At 39.0% G+C, this 18,315-nt stretch overlaps 1 protein-coding gene across 1 annotated transcript in view; it reads right to left on the reverse strand.

Annotated features, from left to right (window-relative positions):
- The window catches only part of LOC138854145 (glucose dehydrogenase [FAD, quinone]-like), a 77,705-nt gene that overhangs the window by 23,545 nt on the left and 35,845 nt on the right, over positions 1-18,315 (reverse strand). Inside the window, exons 8-10 of the mRNA XM_070095496.1 lie at positions 6,183-6,296; positions 4,515-4,671; positions 675-832 (exon numbers count right to left, since the gene is read on the reverse strand). Coding sequence (XP_069951597.1) covers positions 675-832; positions 4,515-4,671; positions 6,183-6,296 — 429 coding nt within the window. The remainder of the gene's footprint in view (positions 1-674; positions 833-4,514; positions 4,672-6,182; positions 6,297-18,315) is intronic.

Consider the following 18,315-nt stretch of genomic DNA (forward strand, 5'->3'; position numbering starts at 1 on the left):
GTTTGGATCAAGAACCCTTCACTGGCCTCAAACAGCTTTCCTTGAGGGGATGGCAAGGTTTTGTACTGTGAGAGGAGAAATTGAAATACAAAGAGCACTTCAAGAAGGGAAAGGGTGACTTGAAGCTGAGGGACTCTTAGCTCAAAGAACATGAGGTACCTTTCTTTCCCTGGACAGACCTGGTTACCTTTCATTCCTCAGGTACTTTATGGCCCCTATGGGTTTAGTATCATCATTATTACACAGAGGGGGAACAAACAACTTATAAGGTAAGGCTTTAGTCAAGGTTTTAACTTTCAAGGTTTAAATTTTAAGATATTACAAGGACCCTAATGGAAATAAGTCACTTTGTCTGACTTTTCTGGGTTATCCTTTGTAGTTTACACATATGTTACTATGTATGATAATTTGTGTAACTGTGTTTATGTGCACCTGTACCTAAATAAACTTACTAAAAGTGAGCATTTACTGTTACTGGTTGTATGTTATTAAGACATGCAGTACTAAGCTATTTTTAATAAAGAAATGTTTTCCCTCACTGTAAGCTTTGTCAATCCAGTCAATTGATAAAGCTCACAAATAGTGACAATGCTTCCAGTGGACAAAACAGATAAACAGGGTCCCAAGGGGCAAAATATCTCTCCTGAAGTTGATGACATCAGTGACAAACTTACATCTCTCCTGAAGCCAATGATGTCAGTGAAATAGAGTCCAGCATCAAGAGCTGGAGTGCTGGAGAAGAAGAGGTACTGAAGGTTAGGCCAGTATGGGTCACCCACGTCAGCCAGACTCCAGGCATTACCCTCCACACCCAATGGACTTGTGAAAGGACCTGGTGAGCAAAATACAATATAAGAGTACATTGAGATTATGTAATTACATTAATGAGTTGCAGTGCAAAGAGCCACTGTCATGCCTTGGCACCATCACACCATCTACTACACCACCATCAATTACACCAGGTTATCCTAGGTTCTCTACACATACGCTGCTATGTATGATAATCTATGTAACTATTTGTGTACACCTGAATAAACTTACTTTCACCTTACATGACTAAAGGCTCAGTTGTTTGCTGGTATGGTCATACGTACTCTCAAGAGATTGGGCCCCTTCAAGTGAGGCTCCTTGATGCTGGTGAGGGGCTCTTGATTTAGGGAATTGGATCTGTGCTCCAGTTCCACGAATTAAGCCTGAATACCCTCCATATCCCCCCCCCCACAGGCGCTGTATAATCCTACGGGTTCAGCGTTTCCCCATAATAATAATAATAATTCTTAATACACAAGATAATAGGTTTTCTTGAGGGAACTTACCCTACTCAACCTATCTTAGGTCAGCTTAAATTTACTTAGAATTACTTAACATTAATGAAATACATTAATTTCGTGATGTTTAATTTTCATTGCTTTATTCCAAAAAATAATTTACACTGGCCAAAATAGTTATTTATTTATTTATTTGAACATGATACAGAAAAGTACAAAAGAATACAATTAAGTGCAGCATGCCAAAGCCCGTTGTATGCAGAGCATTACGGCCAGGCTTAAAATTAACTAAAGATTAACTAAGCATTCCTAAACATTATTGTAAACAGATAACAATTAAGCTCTAGTGAGTATTACAAAGACAGGGCATATGGTTGCATGCATTGCTGTACATTCAGTAGAATGGAGTATTCTGTTAGGTAATGTAATTAAAAAATAACAAAGTTTGATTGGGTCTCAGGTTAAATATTTCTGTGATACAATTATGAGAAACATTTAAGATATACAATTTATAAGATACAATTATTCAGTATTTATTTGGTTGTGGGTGAGTAAGTGATTTTTGAGAAGAGACTTGAATTTATAAACAGATAATGTTTCTTTTATATTCATTGGTAACGAATTCCAGATTTTAGGGCCTTTTATGTGCATTAAGTTTTTGCATAGCGTGAGATGGACACGAGGAGCATCAAAGAGTGATCTGTGCCTTGTGTTATGGTCATGTGTTCGGTCGAGGTTGGTAAGGAGACGTTTGAGGGGAGGGTTTATATCAGAGTTAAGTGTTCTATGAATGTAGTAGGTGCAGTAATAAGTATGGATGTTTTGTATGGTGAGTAGGTTTAGAGTTTTGAATATTGGTGGAGTGTGCTGCCTGTAGTGAGAATTTGTTATCATTCTGACTGCAGCCTTTTGTTGGGTAATTAATTGTCTGAGATGGTTTATTGTTGTTGAGCCCCATGCACAAATTTCATAGGTGAGATAGGGGTAAATAAATGAGTGATATAGGGCCAGGAGGGCTGACTGTGGAACATAGTACTGTATCTTCGATAGTATGCCTACGGTCTTGGAAATTTTTTTGGAAATTTGTTGTTTATGTGTTTGAAATTTGAGTCTATTATCAAGGTGGATTCCTAAAAATTTTCCCTCTGTGAATTTTGTGATAGGTGATCCGTTTATCATTATGTTAAGAGGGACGTCTTAACATGAAGTAGGTTTTGTCAATGTTTAGAGTAAGTTTGTTAGTACTCATCCAAGTAGATATTTTCTGTAATTCAGTATTTACAGTACATATTGGCTAGCATGACTGAGCTCAAGTGAGAGTAGACGTATGTAGTGTCATCTGCAAATAGTGTGGGTTTGAGTAGTTGAGATGCATTTGGTAGGTCATTTATGTATATGAGAAAGAGTAGAGGGCCTAGGACACTTCCGTGTGGGACACCAACTGTAATTGGCTGTGCGGAAGAATTTGCCCCGTTTGTGTACACATATTGGCTTCTGTTGCTGAGGTAAGACTTTAGGTAGTTGAGGGAGTGCCCTCTTATACCATAGTGCAACAATTTTATATGGAGCAAGTCATGGTCAACTGTATCAAAAGCTTTACGTAAGTCAATGAAGATCCCCAGTGGGACTTCTTTTTTCTCTATTGCAGTGTATATGTGTTCTAGCATGTGTATAATAGCATCATTAGTATTTTTATTAGGCCTGAACCCAAATTGGCAGGGGTTGAGTACGTTGTGCGAGATGAGGTAGGAATAGATTCGCTTATGAATTAATTTTTCGAAGATTTTAGAGAGAGGGTGTAAGTTGGATATTGGCCTATAGTTATTCAAGTCTGTTTGGTCTCCTCCCTTATGGATCGGGATGACCCTTGCTATTTTGAGAACTGTAGGAAAGGTAGAGGATTCTATGGATTTGTTAAAGAGTGTTGCAATGATTGGTGATAGTACTTGTGACGCTTTTTTGTATATAAAGGGTGGTAAGGTATTTAAATCTCCTGCCTTGCTTTTTAGTGTATTGATAATAAGGGAGACTTCAGTAGGGTTAGTCGGAGCTAGGAACAGTGTTCGGGTAGTTGCCAGTGAGGTAGCCATTGGGTGGGGTATCTGAGCTTGGGGTTTTATTGGCAAGGTTTTTTTTCCTATAGTGGAGAAGAAATCATTGAGTCTGTTTGCTGTTTCAGTTGGTGGGAGTTTGGATTCATCTGGTTTTGTTAATTCAATTTCGCTATTTTGTGACATCTTTTTTGTTCCTAGAATTTCTGATAGGGCTTTCCAGGTCTTTTTTATATCACCTCGTAAGTTGGATAATCTGTTCTCATAATACACTTTTTTAGCCCTTCTTATCAGGCTGGTTAGGATTGACGAGTAACGTTTTGTTTGGTCTCTGGTTATGTGACCCATTCTGTACTGTTTTTCGTATAGGTGCTTTGTATTTATGGATTTGAGGATACTGGGTGTTAGCCAGGGACTGTTCAGTCTCTTAGCTGTCATCTGTTTAGTTTTTTTGGGGCAGTGCTTGTTGTAGAGGTATTGGGTCTTTTTTAGAAAATTATTAATACATTCATCAATATCTGTACAGATTTCTAGCTCAGTGTGCCAGTCAATGTTTGTCACTGCTGCTGTGAAGTTATTATTGGCTGCCTCATTGTGAAGTCTGAAAGTGACTTTAGTGTCTTGGGGTAATTTACCAAGATTTGTGATGAGGAAGGTAGGGTAGTGATCTGTGGTATTATCTGTGATTATGCCTGATCTTAGAGGGGATATGGTGTTGGTCCAGATGTGGTCTAGTAGGGAAACACTATTCTCTGTAACTCTCGTAGGTTTTGTTACTGATGGTAGCAACATGCAGTTACTCATAGTGTTTGTGAATTCAGTAACGTGTGGGTCCTGGTCTTGCAGGAGATTTATATTGAAGTCACCTGAGAGTAGTAAGTGATCTTTGTTCATGCATGCATCAGTTATCATACTTCCTAGGTTGTCACTAAAACGGCTAATGTTTGACTGTGGTACTCTGTAGATGTTTATCACTGTGAAAGGTTTGTGTAGGTATTTGGATTTGAATTTAGCTATTGTATATTCCCCATGTTCATCCCTTGTGCAAGTATTAGTAATACATTCTAGTTGGTCTGAGTAGTATATAGCTGTGCCACCCCCTTGTTGATCTGGCCTACAGTTGTGTATGGTTAGTTGTGTATCGTTACTTCATGAGCCAAGTTCACAAACACAACTATAAAGAATAATAATAAACCTTGTCTGTTGTTGATGTAGTTTTTGATGTGTACAGGATTGACGAGATTGAAGAGAGTGATACCAGACCCTGGTTTTACTGTCCAGGTGAGACCGAAGATTGAGGGATGGTCGTGCAAGTTGCTGCCCACCCCAGGCAGGTCAACCACCACTGGTATCTATCAAGAAGAAACAACAATTGCATTTGTGTGACATATATTGGTCGCAGAATGATGTAAACTCATTCCATTTGCAAACTGAAAATGGCAAACTGTAATTCAAAGGTCAATATGGTGTTAGAAACTAGGATTGCAAATGTCCCCTAGATTTGAGATTATTTCGGGAAGTAGATTAATTATATGGCATAAAAAGTAATTAACTATGGAGGAATTTATTTATGGACTAGTTTAATTACAATGGGGTATTATTATTATTATTATAATCAAGGGGGAAGCGCTAAACCCGGAGGATTATACAGCGCCTGGGGGGGGGGGATGTGGAAGGCATTCAGGCTTAATTCGGGGAACTGGAGCACAGATCCAATTCCCTAAATCAAGAGCCCCTCACCAACATCAAGGAACCTTCCTTGAGGGGTACAATGGGGTAGCTTCGAATATTTTCTTTGCATAATTATCCCGGAGGGTTAATAACTCAAGTAACCCAAGAAAACCAATCATTGTGACTTATTTTCATTGATCCCCTTCCCCAGGATGCACCTGTCAACAGCCAAGTACTTATTTACTCTTAAGGGAATAAGGGCAACATATCCAACCTTTCTCCTCGTGTTGATACTGAACCCAGATCTTTAAATGCCAATTCACAAGTTTGTCAGTTACTTGGAGAGGGTTTCGGGGGTCAACGCTCCCCGCGGCCCGATCTGAGACCAGGCCTCATGGTGGATCAGGGTCTGATCAACCAGGCTGTTACTGCTGGTCGCACGCAAGCTGACGTACGAACCACAGCCCGGCTGGTCAGGTACTGACTTTAGGTGCTTGTCCAGTACCTTCTTGAAGACAGTCAGGGGTCTATTGGTAATTCCCCTTATATATGCTGGGAGGCAGTTGAACAGTCTTGGGCCCCGGACACTTATTGTGTTGTCTCTCAATGTACTCGTGGCGCCCTTGCTTGTGACGGAAGTTATATTCTAGATATTAAGAATCATGAACACTGCACTCAGAATCGCGAATAATAAACTATAAAAGCATATTGCAAGATAAATACCTTGTACATCACTGCCACTTTCAGGGTCTACTGCCCTTTATCGCCACCAACATTAACTAGGAATCTTAATTTAACATTTGTAAAATTAATCTCATTTTAAGTTAATTTCACCCAACCCATTTCAGGTCAGCCTAAATTAGTATTACAGTACGGTACTGAACATCAATAAAATATAACAATTCTCTATGTTCAAGCCGATTTTTTTTTTTTGCAATAATTAAGTGCAGTCAGCTTGTCTGAGACAAGTCACCACTATTTTATTTTATTTTTATTTTTATGATATATTCAGTGGTAAAAACATTATTGTAAACAGATAACAATTTAGCACAAATGAGTATTACAAAGACTAAAAGCCGAAATCATAATCTTTGGCTGGAAAGTACGTTAATATTAGGTAATCTACATATGTACTGCTACGTATGACCATTTATGTAACTGTATTTGTGTACCTATACGTGAATAAGCTTACCCCATGCTGAGTGAGGTGCTGAGATGGGCCAACACCTGACACCATCAGCAACTGAGGGGAACCAATAGCTCCTGCTGACACCACTACTTCCTTCTTTGCCAACACAGTGCGAACCTGCAACAAAAGACCAGTGATTTTTGTTGAACGACTTTATTATTCACCCCCATACTTATCCCACGGGGGGGGGGGCAGTAGTTCAGAGATTACAGACACACAACTCATTACGACTGTACTCAGGACAAAAACTTGCAACTTGCTTACCTACCATTAATTGGCTGCTCGGTTCTTGGGCAGTTATTACCGGGATACCTCAGGGATATGTTTAAAAGACAATATTCAAAATAAAGTTGCTAGTTTACCTGGAGAGAGTTCCGGAGGTCAACGCCCCCGCGGCCCGGTCTGTGACCAGGCCTCCTGGTGGATCAGAGCCTGATCAACCAGGCTGGTACTGCTGGCTGCACGCAAACCAACGTACGAGCCACAGCCCGGCTGGTCAGGAACCGACTTTAGGTGCTTGTCCAGTGCCAGCTTGAAGACTGCCAGGGGTCTGTTGGTAATCCCCCTTATGTATGCTGGGAGGCAGTTGAACAGTCTCGGGCCCCTGACACTTATTGTATGGTCTCTTAACGTGCTAGTGACACCCCTGCTTTTCATTGGGGGATGTTGCATCGTCTGCCAAGTCTTTTGCTTTCGTAGTGAGTGATTTTCGTGTGCAAGTTCGGTACTAGTCCCTCTAAGATTTTCCAGGTGTATATAATCATGTATCTCTCCCGCCTGCGTTCCAGGGAATACAGGTTTAGGAACCTCAAGCGCTCCCAGTAATTGAGGTGTTTTATCTCCGTTATGCGCGCCGTGAAGGTTCTCTGTACATTTTCTAGGTCAGCAATTTCACCTGCCTTGAAAGGTGCTGTTAGTGTGCAGCAATATTTCACCTAGATAGAACAAGTGACCTGAAGAGTGTCATCATGGGCTTGGCATCCCTAGTTTTGAAGGTTCGCATTATCCATCCTGTCATTTTTCTAGCAGATGCGATTGATATAATGTTATGGTCCTTGAAGGTGAGATCCTCTGACATGATCACTCCCAGGTCTTTGACGTTGGTGTTTCGCTCTATTTTGTGGCCAGAATTTGTTTTGTACTCTGATGACGATTTAATTTCCTCGTGTTTGCCATATCTGAGTAATTGAAATTTCTCATCGTTAAACTTCATATTGTTTTCTGCAGCCCACTGAAAGATTTGGTTGATGTCCGCCTGGAGCCTTGCAGTGTCTGCAATGGAAGACACTGTCATGCAGATTCGGGTGTCATCTGCAAAGGAAGAGACGGTGCTGTGGCTGACATCCTTGTCTATGTCAGATATGAGGATAAGGAACAAGATGGGAGCAAGTACTGTGCCTTGTGGAACAGAGCTTTTCACCGTAGCTGTCTCGGACTTTACTCTGTTGACTACTACTCTCTGTGTTCTGTTAGTGAGGAAATTATAGATCCATCGACCGACTTTTCCCGTTATTCCTTTAGCACGCATTTTGTGCGCTATTACGCCATGGTCACACTTGTCGAAGGCTTTTGCAAAGTCTGTATATATTACATCTGCATTCTTTTTGTCTTCTAGTGCATCTAGGACCTTGTCGTAGTGATCCAATAGTTGAGACAGACAGGAGTGACCCGTTCTAAACCCATGTTGCCATGGGTTGTGTAATTGATGGGTTTCTAGATGGGTGGTGATCTTGCTTCTTAGGACCCTTTCAAAGATTTTTATGATATGGGATGTTAGTGCTATCGGTCTGTAGTTCTTTGCTGTTGCTTTACTGGCCCCTTTGTGGAGTGGGGCTATGTCTGTTGTTTTTAGTAACTGTGGGACGACCCCCGTGTCCATGCTCCCTCTCCATAGGATGGTCAAAGCTCGTGATAGGGGCTTCTTGCAGTTCTTGATGAACACGGAGTTCCATGAGTCTGGCCCTGGGGCAGAGTGCATGGGCATGTCATTTATCGCCTGTTCGAAGTCATTTGGCGTCAGGATAACATCAGATGGGCTTGTGTTAACCAAATTCTGTGGCTCTCATAAAAAATTCATTTTGATCTTCGACTCTCAGTCTGGTTAGCGGCTTGCTAAAAACTGAGTCATATTGGGACTTGAGTAGCTCACTCATTTCCTTGCTGTCATCTGTGTAGGACCCATCTTGTTTAAGTAGGGGCCCAATACTGGACGTTGTTCTCGACTTTGGTTTGGCATAGGAGAAGAAATACTTTGGGTTTCTTTCGATTTCGTTTATGGCTTTTAGTTCTTCCCGCGATTCCTGACTCCTATAAGATTCCTTTAGCTTAAGTTCGATGCTTGCTATTTCTCTGACCAGTGTCTCCCTACGCATTTCAGGTATATTGACCTCTTTTAGCCGCTCTGATATTCTTTTCCGTCGCCTGTAAAGGGAGCGCCTGTCCCTTTCTATTTTACATCTACTCCTCCTTTTTCTTAGAGGAATAAGCCTTGTGCATACATCGAGCGCCACCGAGTTAATCTGTTCTAGGAATAAGTTGGGGTCTGTGTTGCTTAGTATATCTTCCCAGTTTATATCAGTTAGGATTTGGTTTACTTGGTCCCACTTTATGTTTTTGTTATTGAAGTTGAATTCGGTGAATGCTCCCTTGTGACTAGTCTCATTATGTCGGACTGGGGCTCCGCGCATACATGTCTGAACCTCAATTATGTTGTGATCTGAGTATATTGTTTTTGATATGGTGACATTTCGTATCAGATCATCATTGTTAGTGAAGATGAAGTCTAGTGTATTCTCGAGTCTAGTAGGCTCTATTATTTGCTGGTTTAAATTGAATTTTGTGCAGAGATTTAAAAGCTCGTGTGAGTGTGAGTTTTCATCAGAGCTGCCTCCTGGTGTTATTACTGCAGCAATATTATTTGCTATATTCCTCCATTTTAGGTGCCTTAAGTTGAAATCCCCCAGGAGCAAGATGTTGGGTGCAGGAGCTGGAAGATTTTCCAGACATTGGGGTCCTCAATCTTGTCCCCCAGGATGCGACTCACACCAATCGACTAACACCCAGGTACCTATTTGCTGCTAGGTGAACATGACAAACATGTCGAAATGTCCTCACTCGCCGGGAATCGAACCCGGGCCCTCCGTGTGTGAAGCGGGAGCTGGAGCATGTGGGCGGCCCGGTGGTCTGGGTGGCCCGGTGGTCTGGTGGCTAAAGCTCCCGCTTCACACACGGAGGGCCCGGGTTCGATTCCCGGCGGGTGGAAACATTTGACACGTTTCCTTACACCTGTTGTCATGTTAACCTAGCAGCAAATAGGTACCTGGGTGTTAGTCGACTGGTGTGGGTCGCATCCTGGGGGACAAGATTAAGGACCACAATGGAAATAAGTTAGACAGTCCTCGATGACGCACTGACTTTCTTGGGTTATCCTGGGTGGCTAACCCTCCGGGGTTAAAAATCCGAACGAAATCTTATCTTATCTTATTTTCCGCGCGCGCTCAACCAAAAATCGAAAAATTATGGAAATTGAGTTATATATACCAAAAAATAGCTTAACTCTTTGAGCACACATACAGAGGTACAAAAAAATACAGATAAGAGCAGTATGCCAAAGCCACTTATACTATGCATAGCATTACGGGCTGGCTTAAAATTAACTTAAGATTAACTAAGCAATGATGAAATCAGTGATAAAACATTAATGTAAACAGATTACTATAAAGCACAAGTGAGTATTACAAAGACAGGTCATATGGTTGCATTCAGTTAGGTAGTGATTCTATTAGGTAGTGCATTTAAAAAAAAATAATAAAGTTAGATTCTGTTTTAGGTTTAACATTTATGTGATATAATTGTGAGAAACATTTAAGATATACAACTTATAAGGTTCAGTTATTCAGTATTTATTTGGTTTTGGGTGAGTAAGTGATCTTTGAGAAGAGACTTGAATTTATAAACAGGTAGTGTTTCTTTTATATTTACAGGTAATGAATTCCAGATTTTAGGGCCTTTTATGTGCATTGAGTTTTTGCATAGCGTGAGATGGACACGAGGAACATCAAAGAGTGATCTGTGCCTTGTGTTATGGTCATGTGTTCTGTTGAGGTTGGTAAGATGTTTGAGGGGAGGGTTAATATCAGAGTTAAGTGTTCTATGTATGTAATAGGTGCAGTAATAAGTATGGATGTTTTGTATGGTGAGTAGGTTTAGTGTATTGAATATTGGTGGAGTGTGCTGCCTGTAGTGAGAATTTGTTATCATTCTAACTGCAGCCTTTTGTTGAGTAATTAGTGGTCTGAGATGGTTAATTGTTGTTGAGCCCCATGCACAAATTCCATAGGTGAGATAGGGGTAAATAAGAGAGTGATAAAGGGCCAGGAGGGCTGACTGTGGAACATAGTACCGTATCTTCGATAGTATGCCTACAGTCTTGGAAATTTTCTTAGAAATTTGTTGTATATGTGTATGAAATTTGAGTCTATTATCAAGGTGGATTCCTAAGAATTTTCCCTCTGTTAGTTTTGTGATAGGTGATCCGTTTATCATTATGTTAAGAGGGACATCTGTAGCTCTGTTACCAAACTGAATGAAGTAGGTTTTGTCAATGTTTAGTGTAAGTTTGTTAGTCCTCATCCAGGTAGATATTTTCTGTAATTCGGTATTTACAGTATTGGCTAGCGTGACTGGGCTCGGGTGAGAGAAGACGTATGTAGTGTCATCTGCAAATAGTGTGGGTTTGAGTAATTGCGAAGCATTTGGAAGGTCATTTATGTATAGGAGAAAGAGAAGAGGGCCAAGGACACTTCCCTGTGGGACACCAACTGTAATTGGTTGCGCAGAAGAGTTTGCCCCATTTGCGTACACATATTGGCTTCTGTTGCTGAGGTATGACTTGAGGTAGTTGAGGGAGTGCCCTCTTATACCATAGTGTGACAATTTTACGTGGAGCAAGTCATGGTCAACTGTATCGAAAGCTTTACGTAAGTCAATGAAGATCCCCAGTGGGACTTCTTTTTTCTCTATTGCAGTGTATATATGTTCTAGCATGTGTATAATAGCATCATTAGTATTTTTATTAGGCCTGAATCCAAATTGGCAGGGGTTGAGTATGTTTTGGGAGATAAGGTAGGAGTTTACCTGGAGTTTACCTGGAGAGAGTTTCGGGGGTCAACGCCCCCGCGGCCCGGTCTGTGACCAGGCCTCCTGGTGGATCAGCGCCTGATCAACCAGGCTGTTGCTGCTGGCTGCACGCAAACCAACGTACGAGCCACAGCCCGGCTGATCAGGAACTGACTTTAGGTGCTTGTCCAGTGCCAGCTTGAAGACTGCCAGGGGTCTGTTGGTAATCCCCCTTATGTGTGCTGGGAGGCAGTTGAACAGTCTCGGGCCCCTGACACTTATTGTATGGTCTCTTAACGTGCTAGTGACACCCCTGCTTTTCATTGGGGGGATGGTGCATCGTCTGCCAAGTCTTTTGCTTTCGTAGTGAGTGATTTTCGTGTGCAAGTTCGGTACTAGTCCCTCTAGGATTTTCCAGGTGTATATAATCATGTATCTCTCCCTCCTGCGTTCCAGGGATTACAGGTTTAGAAACCTCAAGATTCGTTTATGAATTAATTTTTCAAAGATTTTTGAGAGAGGGTGTAAGTTGGATATTGGCCTATAGTTATTCAACTCTGTTTGGTCTCCTCCTTTGTGGATCGGGGTGACCCTTGCTATTTTGAGTACTGTAGGGAAGGTGGAGGATTCAATGGATTTGTTAAAGAGTGTTGCAATGATTGGTGATAGCACTTGTGACACTTTTTTGTATATAAAGGGTGGTAAGGTATTTAAATCTCCTGCCTTGTTTTTTAGTGCGTTGATAATAAGGGAGACTTCGTATGGGTTAGTCGGAGCTAGGAACAGAGTGTTCGGGTAGTTGCCGGTGAGGTAGTCATTTGGTGGGGTATCTGAGCTTGGCATTTTATTGGCAAGGTTTTGTCCTATAGTTTCTGTTGGTGGGAGTTGGGGTTCATCTGATTTTGCTAATTTTATTTCGCTATTTCGTGATATCTTTTTTGTTCCCAGAATTTCTGATAGGGTTTTCCAGGTCTTTTTTATATCACTTCGTAAGTTGGATAATCTGTTCTCATAATACAATTTTTTTGCCCTTCTTATCAGGCTGGTTAGGATTGACGAGTAACGTTTTGTTTGGTCTCTGGTTATGTGACCCATTCTGTACTGTTTTTCATATTGGTGTTTTGTATTTATGGATTTGAGAATGCTGGGTGTTAGCCAGGGACTGTTCAGTCTCTTAGCTGTCATCTGTTTAGTTTTTTTAGGGCAGTGCTTGTTATAGAGGTATTGGTTTTTTTTTAGAAAATTATTAATACATTCGTCAATATCCGTATAGGTTTCTAGCTCAGTGTGCCAATCAATGTTTGCTATTGCTGTTGTGAAGTTATTAATGGCTGCCTCATTGTGAAGTCTGAAGGTGACTTTAGTAGTGTCTTGGGGTAGTTTACCAAGAGTTGTTATGAGGAAAGTAGGGTAGTGGTCTGTGGTATTATCTGTAATTATGCCTGATTTTAAAGGGGATATGGTGTTGGTCCAGATGTGGTCAAGTAGGGAAACACTAGTCTCTGTAACTCTTGTAGGTTTTGTTACTGTTGGTAGTAACATACAGTTACTCATTGTGTTTGTGAATTCAGTAACGTGTGGGTCCTGGTCTTGCAGGAGATTTATATTGAAGTCACCTGAGAGTAGTAAGTGATCTTTGTTCATGCGTGCATCAGTTATCATACTTCCTAGGTTTTGACTAAATTGGCTAATGTTTGACTGTGGAACTCTGTAGATGTTAATCAATGTGAGAGGTTTTTGTAGGTACTTGGATTTGAATTTAGCTATTATATATTCCCCATGTTCATCCCTTGTGCAAGTATTAGTGATACATTCTAGTTGGTCTGAGTAGTATATGGCTGTGCCACCCCCTTGTTGGTCTGGCCTACAGTTGTGTATGGCTGTGTAACCAGGAATGGCATAGACATCTGTACTATCAGGCTTTAGCCAGGTTTCAGTTAGTGTAATGATGGACATATTGGCATGTAAGGAATTTAGTAATGCTATGAGGTCATCGTAATGCTTGCTTAAAGATCTGATATTGTAGTTAAATATAGTTATGTTGTTGTTGGCACTGAGAAGTGCCTTTGATTGTTCTGCAGTGTAGTAATTACAGTTACTGTTTGATTCATTTAAGTCATTAAATAGCTCAGATACCCCACCAAATGACTACCTCACTGGCAACTACCCGAACACACTGTTCCTAGCTCCGACTAACCCATACGAAGTCTCCCTTATTATCAACACGCTAAAAAACAAGGCAGGAGATTTAAATACCTTACCACCCTTTATATACAAAAAAGTGTCACAAGTGCTATCACCAATCATTGCAACACTCTTTAACAAATCCATTGAATCCTCCACCTTCCCCACAGTACTCAAAATAGCAAGGGTCACCCCGATCCACAAAGGAGGAGACCAAACAGAGTTGAATAACTATAGGCCAATATCCAACTTACACCCTCTCTCAAAAATCTTCGAAAAATTAATTCATAAACGAATCTACTCCTACCTTATCTCCCAAAACATACTCAACCCCTGCCAATTTGGATTCAGGCCAAATAAAAATACTAATGATGCTATTATACACATGCTAGAACATATATACACTGCAATAGAGAAAAAAGAAGTCCCACTGGGGATCTTCATTGACTTACGTAAAGCTTTTGATACAGTTAACCATGACTTGCTCCACGTAAAATTGTCACACTATGGTATAAGAGGGCACTCCCTCAACTACCTCAAGTCATACCTCAGCAACAGAAGCCAATATGTGTATGCAAATGGGGCAAACTCTTCTGCACAACCAATTACAGTTGGTGTCCCACAGGGAAGTGTCCTTGGCCCTCTTCTCTTTCTCCTATACATAAATGACCTACCAAATGCTTCGCAATTACTCAAACCCACACTATTTGCAGATGACACTACATACGTCTTCTCCCACCCGAGCCCAGTCACGCTAGCCAATACTGTAAATACAGAATTACAGAAAATATCTACCTGGATGAGGACTAACAAACTTACACTAAACATTGACAAAACCTACTTCATTCAGTTTGGTAACAGAGCTACAGATGTCCCTCTTAACATAATGATAAACGGATCACCTATCACAAAGCTAACAGAGGGAAAATTCTTAGGAATCCACCTTGATAATAGACTCAAATTTCATACACATATACAACAAATTTCTAAGAAAATTTCCAAGACTGTAGGCATACTATCGAAGATACGGTACTATGCTCCACAGTCAGCCCTCCTGGCCCTATATCACTCTCTTATTTACCCCTATCTCACCTATGGAATTTGTGCATGGGGCTCAACAACAAGTAACCATCTCAGACCACTAATTACCCAACAAAAGGCTGCAGTTAGAATGATAACAAATTCTCACTATAGGCAGCACACTCCACCAATATTCAATACACTAAACCTATTCACCATACAAAACATTCATACTTATTACTGCACCTATTACATACATAGAACACTTAACTCTGATATTAACCCTCCCCTCAAACATCTCCTTGCCAACCTCAACAGAACACATGACCATAACACAAGGCACAGATCACTCTTTGATGTTCCTCGTGTCCATCTCACACTATGCAAAAACTCAATGCACATAAAAGGCCCTAAAATCTGGAACTCATTACCTGTAAATATAAAAGAAACACTACCTGTTTATAAATTCAAGTCTCTTCTCAAAGATCACTTACTCACCCAAAACCAAATAAATACTGAATAACTGAACCTTATAAATTGTATATCTTAAATGTTTCTCACAATTATATCACATAAATGTTAAACCTAAAACCCAATCTAACTTTATTATTTTTTAAATACACTACCTAACAGAATACTCCATTCTACTGAATGTACAACAATGCATACAACCATATGACCTGTCTTTGTAATACTCACTTGTGCTTTATAGTAATCTGTTTACATTAAAGTTTTATCACCGATGTCATCATTGCTTAGTTCATCTTAAGTTAATTTTAAGCCAGCCCGTAATGCTATGCATAGTATAAGTGGCTTTGGCATACTGCTCTTTTCTGTATTTTTTGTACCTCTGTATGTGTGCACAAATTTTTAAATAAATAAATAAATAAATAAATGCTTGTAATCATAAGATTTGTAGTGAATCTATAGTTTGAATTAAGTATAAAACAAAGTAAATAGTCTTAAGCTAAAAAATAGCACCTGGATTATTTAACAAATGTAAAATATTGAGCTAAGGGACTAATACAAATAAAGTGATGATCAAATAGTGGAGCTTGGGAATATGATAGTAGGTAGTACTATAAAGGTAATTTTTTAAAGTTAGAATTATAGTATAAAATTATAATATAAAAGGGACTAATATAGGTTGTGGTGAACAATAAAGTGGTAATCAAATAAATGAGCTCTGGAATATAATGGCAAAATTGTGAACTTATTCTACTTTAGCACCTAAGAATAGCACATTGATTATTTTAACAATTGTGAATATATAAACTAGGATAGTTATATAAAGCTAAAATAAAGGAGAAAATATATAAGGGACTAAAATTAAGTAATGGTAAGCAAAGTTAAATGGACAGATGGTAGGAATTATAATATAAACTTATAATATAAAAATACAATTTGAAATGGTACTTGCAATTGCACTAGAGTCTGGTATAGGTTGTTGACAAGATCAAGATTAAAACTAGATTTAAATTGACAAAATAAAATTCACAATTAAGGTACCAAAAGAATAATAGTAAAAAAATAACAATGGTAATGTCTTGATTATAATATGATAGTAAGAGGGTAGACAGGTACACAGGTACAAGGGATAATATAAAGGTTGGAGTTGAATATAAAAACTTGAAAATTTGGCTACAAAATGTTATGAGAAGTATAAAATAATGTTTAATGTACAAAAGTAAAATTGACTGGTAGTAAATATGGTGTTTAATAAAATTTTAGTAAGTAATAATGATTACAAAAAAGTGAAAAAGTAATGTTTATTTCATTCAATATTGCACTGGTAGTTATACTTGAGGTTATATGGCAGTACAAGGTAATTAAGAGTAATCTAGGATAGTAAATGTGGTATTAAAACAGGTTAAGGTAATTAGACAAGTAATGGTTATTAAATGTCAAAAATGTTAAGAGTAAATTGAAATTTTAGTAAAAATGATATTTATTAATTTTAGTAAGTAATATCAATTGATAGTATTTAAAAAATATGGGGTAGTAATATGGACAGAGAAAGTATCAATTCAGCTAATGTTTAAGCGAACAATAGTAAGTAAGAAAATCACATAAGGTGACTTATGCTAACTAGTAAAATCACAAAATGAGGTAGTTGATTATTTAATTACTAAGAGATTGTACAATGAAATTTGAACAATAATGGAGCAAAACGTACACTACACTACGTAGGCTTTTAAGTTGGACATTGTTTAGTTATTCTCTGTAAGATTAGTATCCCTGAGAAATCGTGATAGATCATTCTCGTTCGTGATTGTGTACAGTTGACCTACATTTGTTTTCCTAACAAGAATTTTCCCATCCCGTGTGAAGCATTGGTGTATTGTGTCGTTATTCTCCCGCTTAAGTTTTCTGACTCTATACAGGAGGTTCTGACGTTTTTTGGTAAGACACTCGTTTATGTATACCTCTTTCTTTACTTTAATAGATGCAATAATTAAGTCTTTTCCTGTCATGTGAGTGGAATCTAAGCATAACACTTTTTCTACCATGGGATCCTAGTAACACAATGGTACAAGAATCAATGTTCTAAGACGTTTCTACAAGAAATTATAGTCATTTATATCAGGTATGGTAACGACGATGTAGGTAGCGCGTCTGTTCTCAACCCAAGTATTTTTTGGAATTTTTTCCTTGTTTTTTATTGCTTTTCCTTTGCATTATTCTTTCTAATATAATAATTGATTATTTGGCATCATATAAGAGTAGGTGGAGCTTATCAGTAGAGTGCCAGCCAATAGGGAGCCATCTGAGAACACTCGGCAGTACTCCCCCTCCAGATGGTGCCAGGTGAAATCACTTCATTATTACGTTTATATCAGCTTATATATCAACTATACGGCTTATTTATCTATCAGAATTGATCTAATATGATATAATAAACACTATAATTAACAAACAAACATGTTATATACTCTAGACTGAATAAAATAGGCCATAATATAGCGAGAGTCCACCAGCAATATTTCGATATAAATGTGTTACTCCTGGTCTCCTTGTTCTATTGTTTGGTATGTGAGTGATAGAAAACGGTGTTTTGAAGAGGATAACTGCACTAGAACATCAGTTTACTAAGAAATACACCAAAAAAAACCCGATTTCCGCGCAAAAAAAAAATTTTTTGAGACGGTAGGCCTGCCGACGTTTTCTAGGCCTATATCTCGGAAGTAACTTTTTCACATATTTCGCTAAAGTACACCATTATTAATGATTGTATTGAAATGATTTTCACTGACAATATAAAACAAGGTGTGTTTGAAAATCTGATGATTCTTTTTTTGGAATATATCAAATATTTTTGATTTTGTGGGAGGTAAAAGGCAGATATTTTGGTGAATGCAAAAAAGTCTATCAAATGTATTTTTTTTCCATGATAATAAGATATATTAGATGAAACATATGCATCCAAAATTAGTGTCAGATGTATTCTAACAGTTGGGATTGTCGGAAGTGCCACTCGAAGTGCCATTTTGTCATACTTTGCTGCCATATATGAAGTCACTGAAATATTTGTTTTCTCTGTTGTTTGTTGGCTAATCATACTGAAACTTTGTCACATTCTTCTACATATGAACCTCTAAATGTACACCAAAAATAAAAAAAATTGGTTGAAAATAAAAGAGTTGGCCAAAATTCAGGGACTCTAGCCTTAAGCCACCGGGCCACTGGAGTAGACTGGAGATGGTTTCGGGGGATCAACGCCCCCACGGTTCTGTCTGAGACCAGGCTTCGTAGTAGATCATGGTCTGATCAACCACATTATTCAGCTAAAAATATGAATAACGAGATGTATACA

The sequence above is a fragment of the Cherax quadricarinatus genome, chromosome 50 (assembly GCF_038502225.1).
Source record: "Cherax quadricarinatus isolate ZL_2023a chromosome 50, ASM3850222v1, whole genome shotgun sequence".
In the NCBI taxonomy this organism is placed as follows: domain Eukaryota; kingdom Metazoa; phylum Arthropoda; class Malacostraca; order Decapoda; family Parastacidae; genus Cherax; species Cherax quadricarinatus.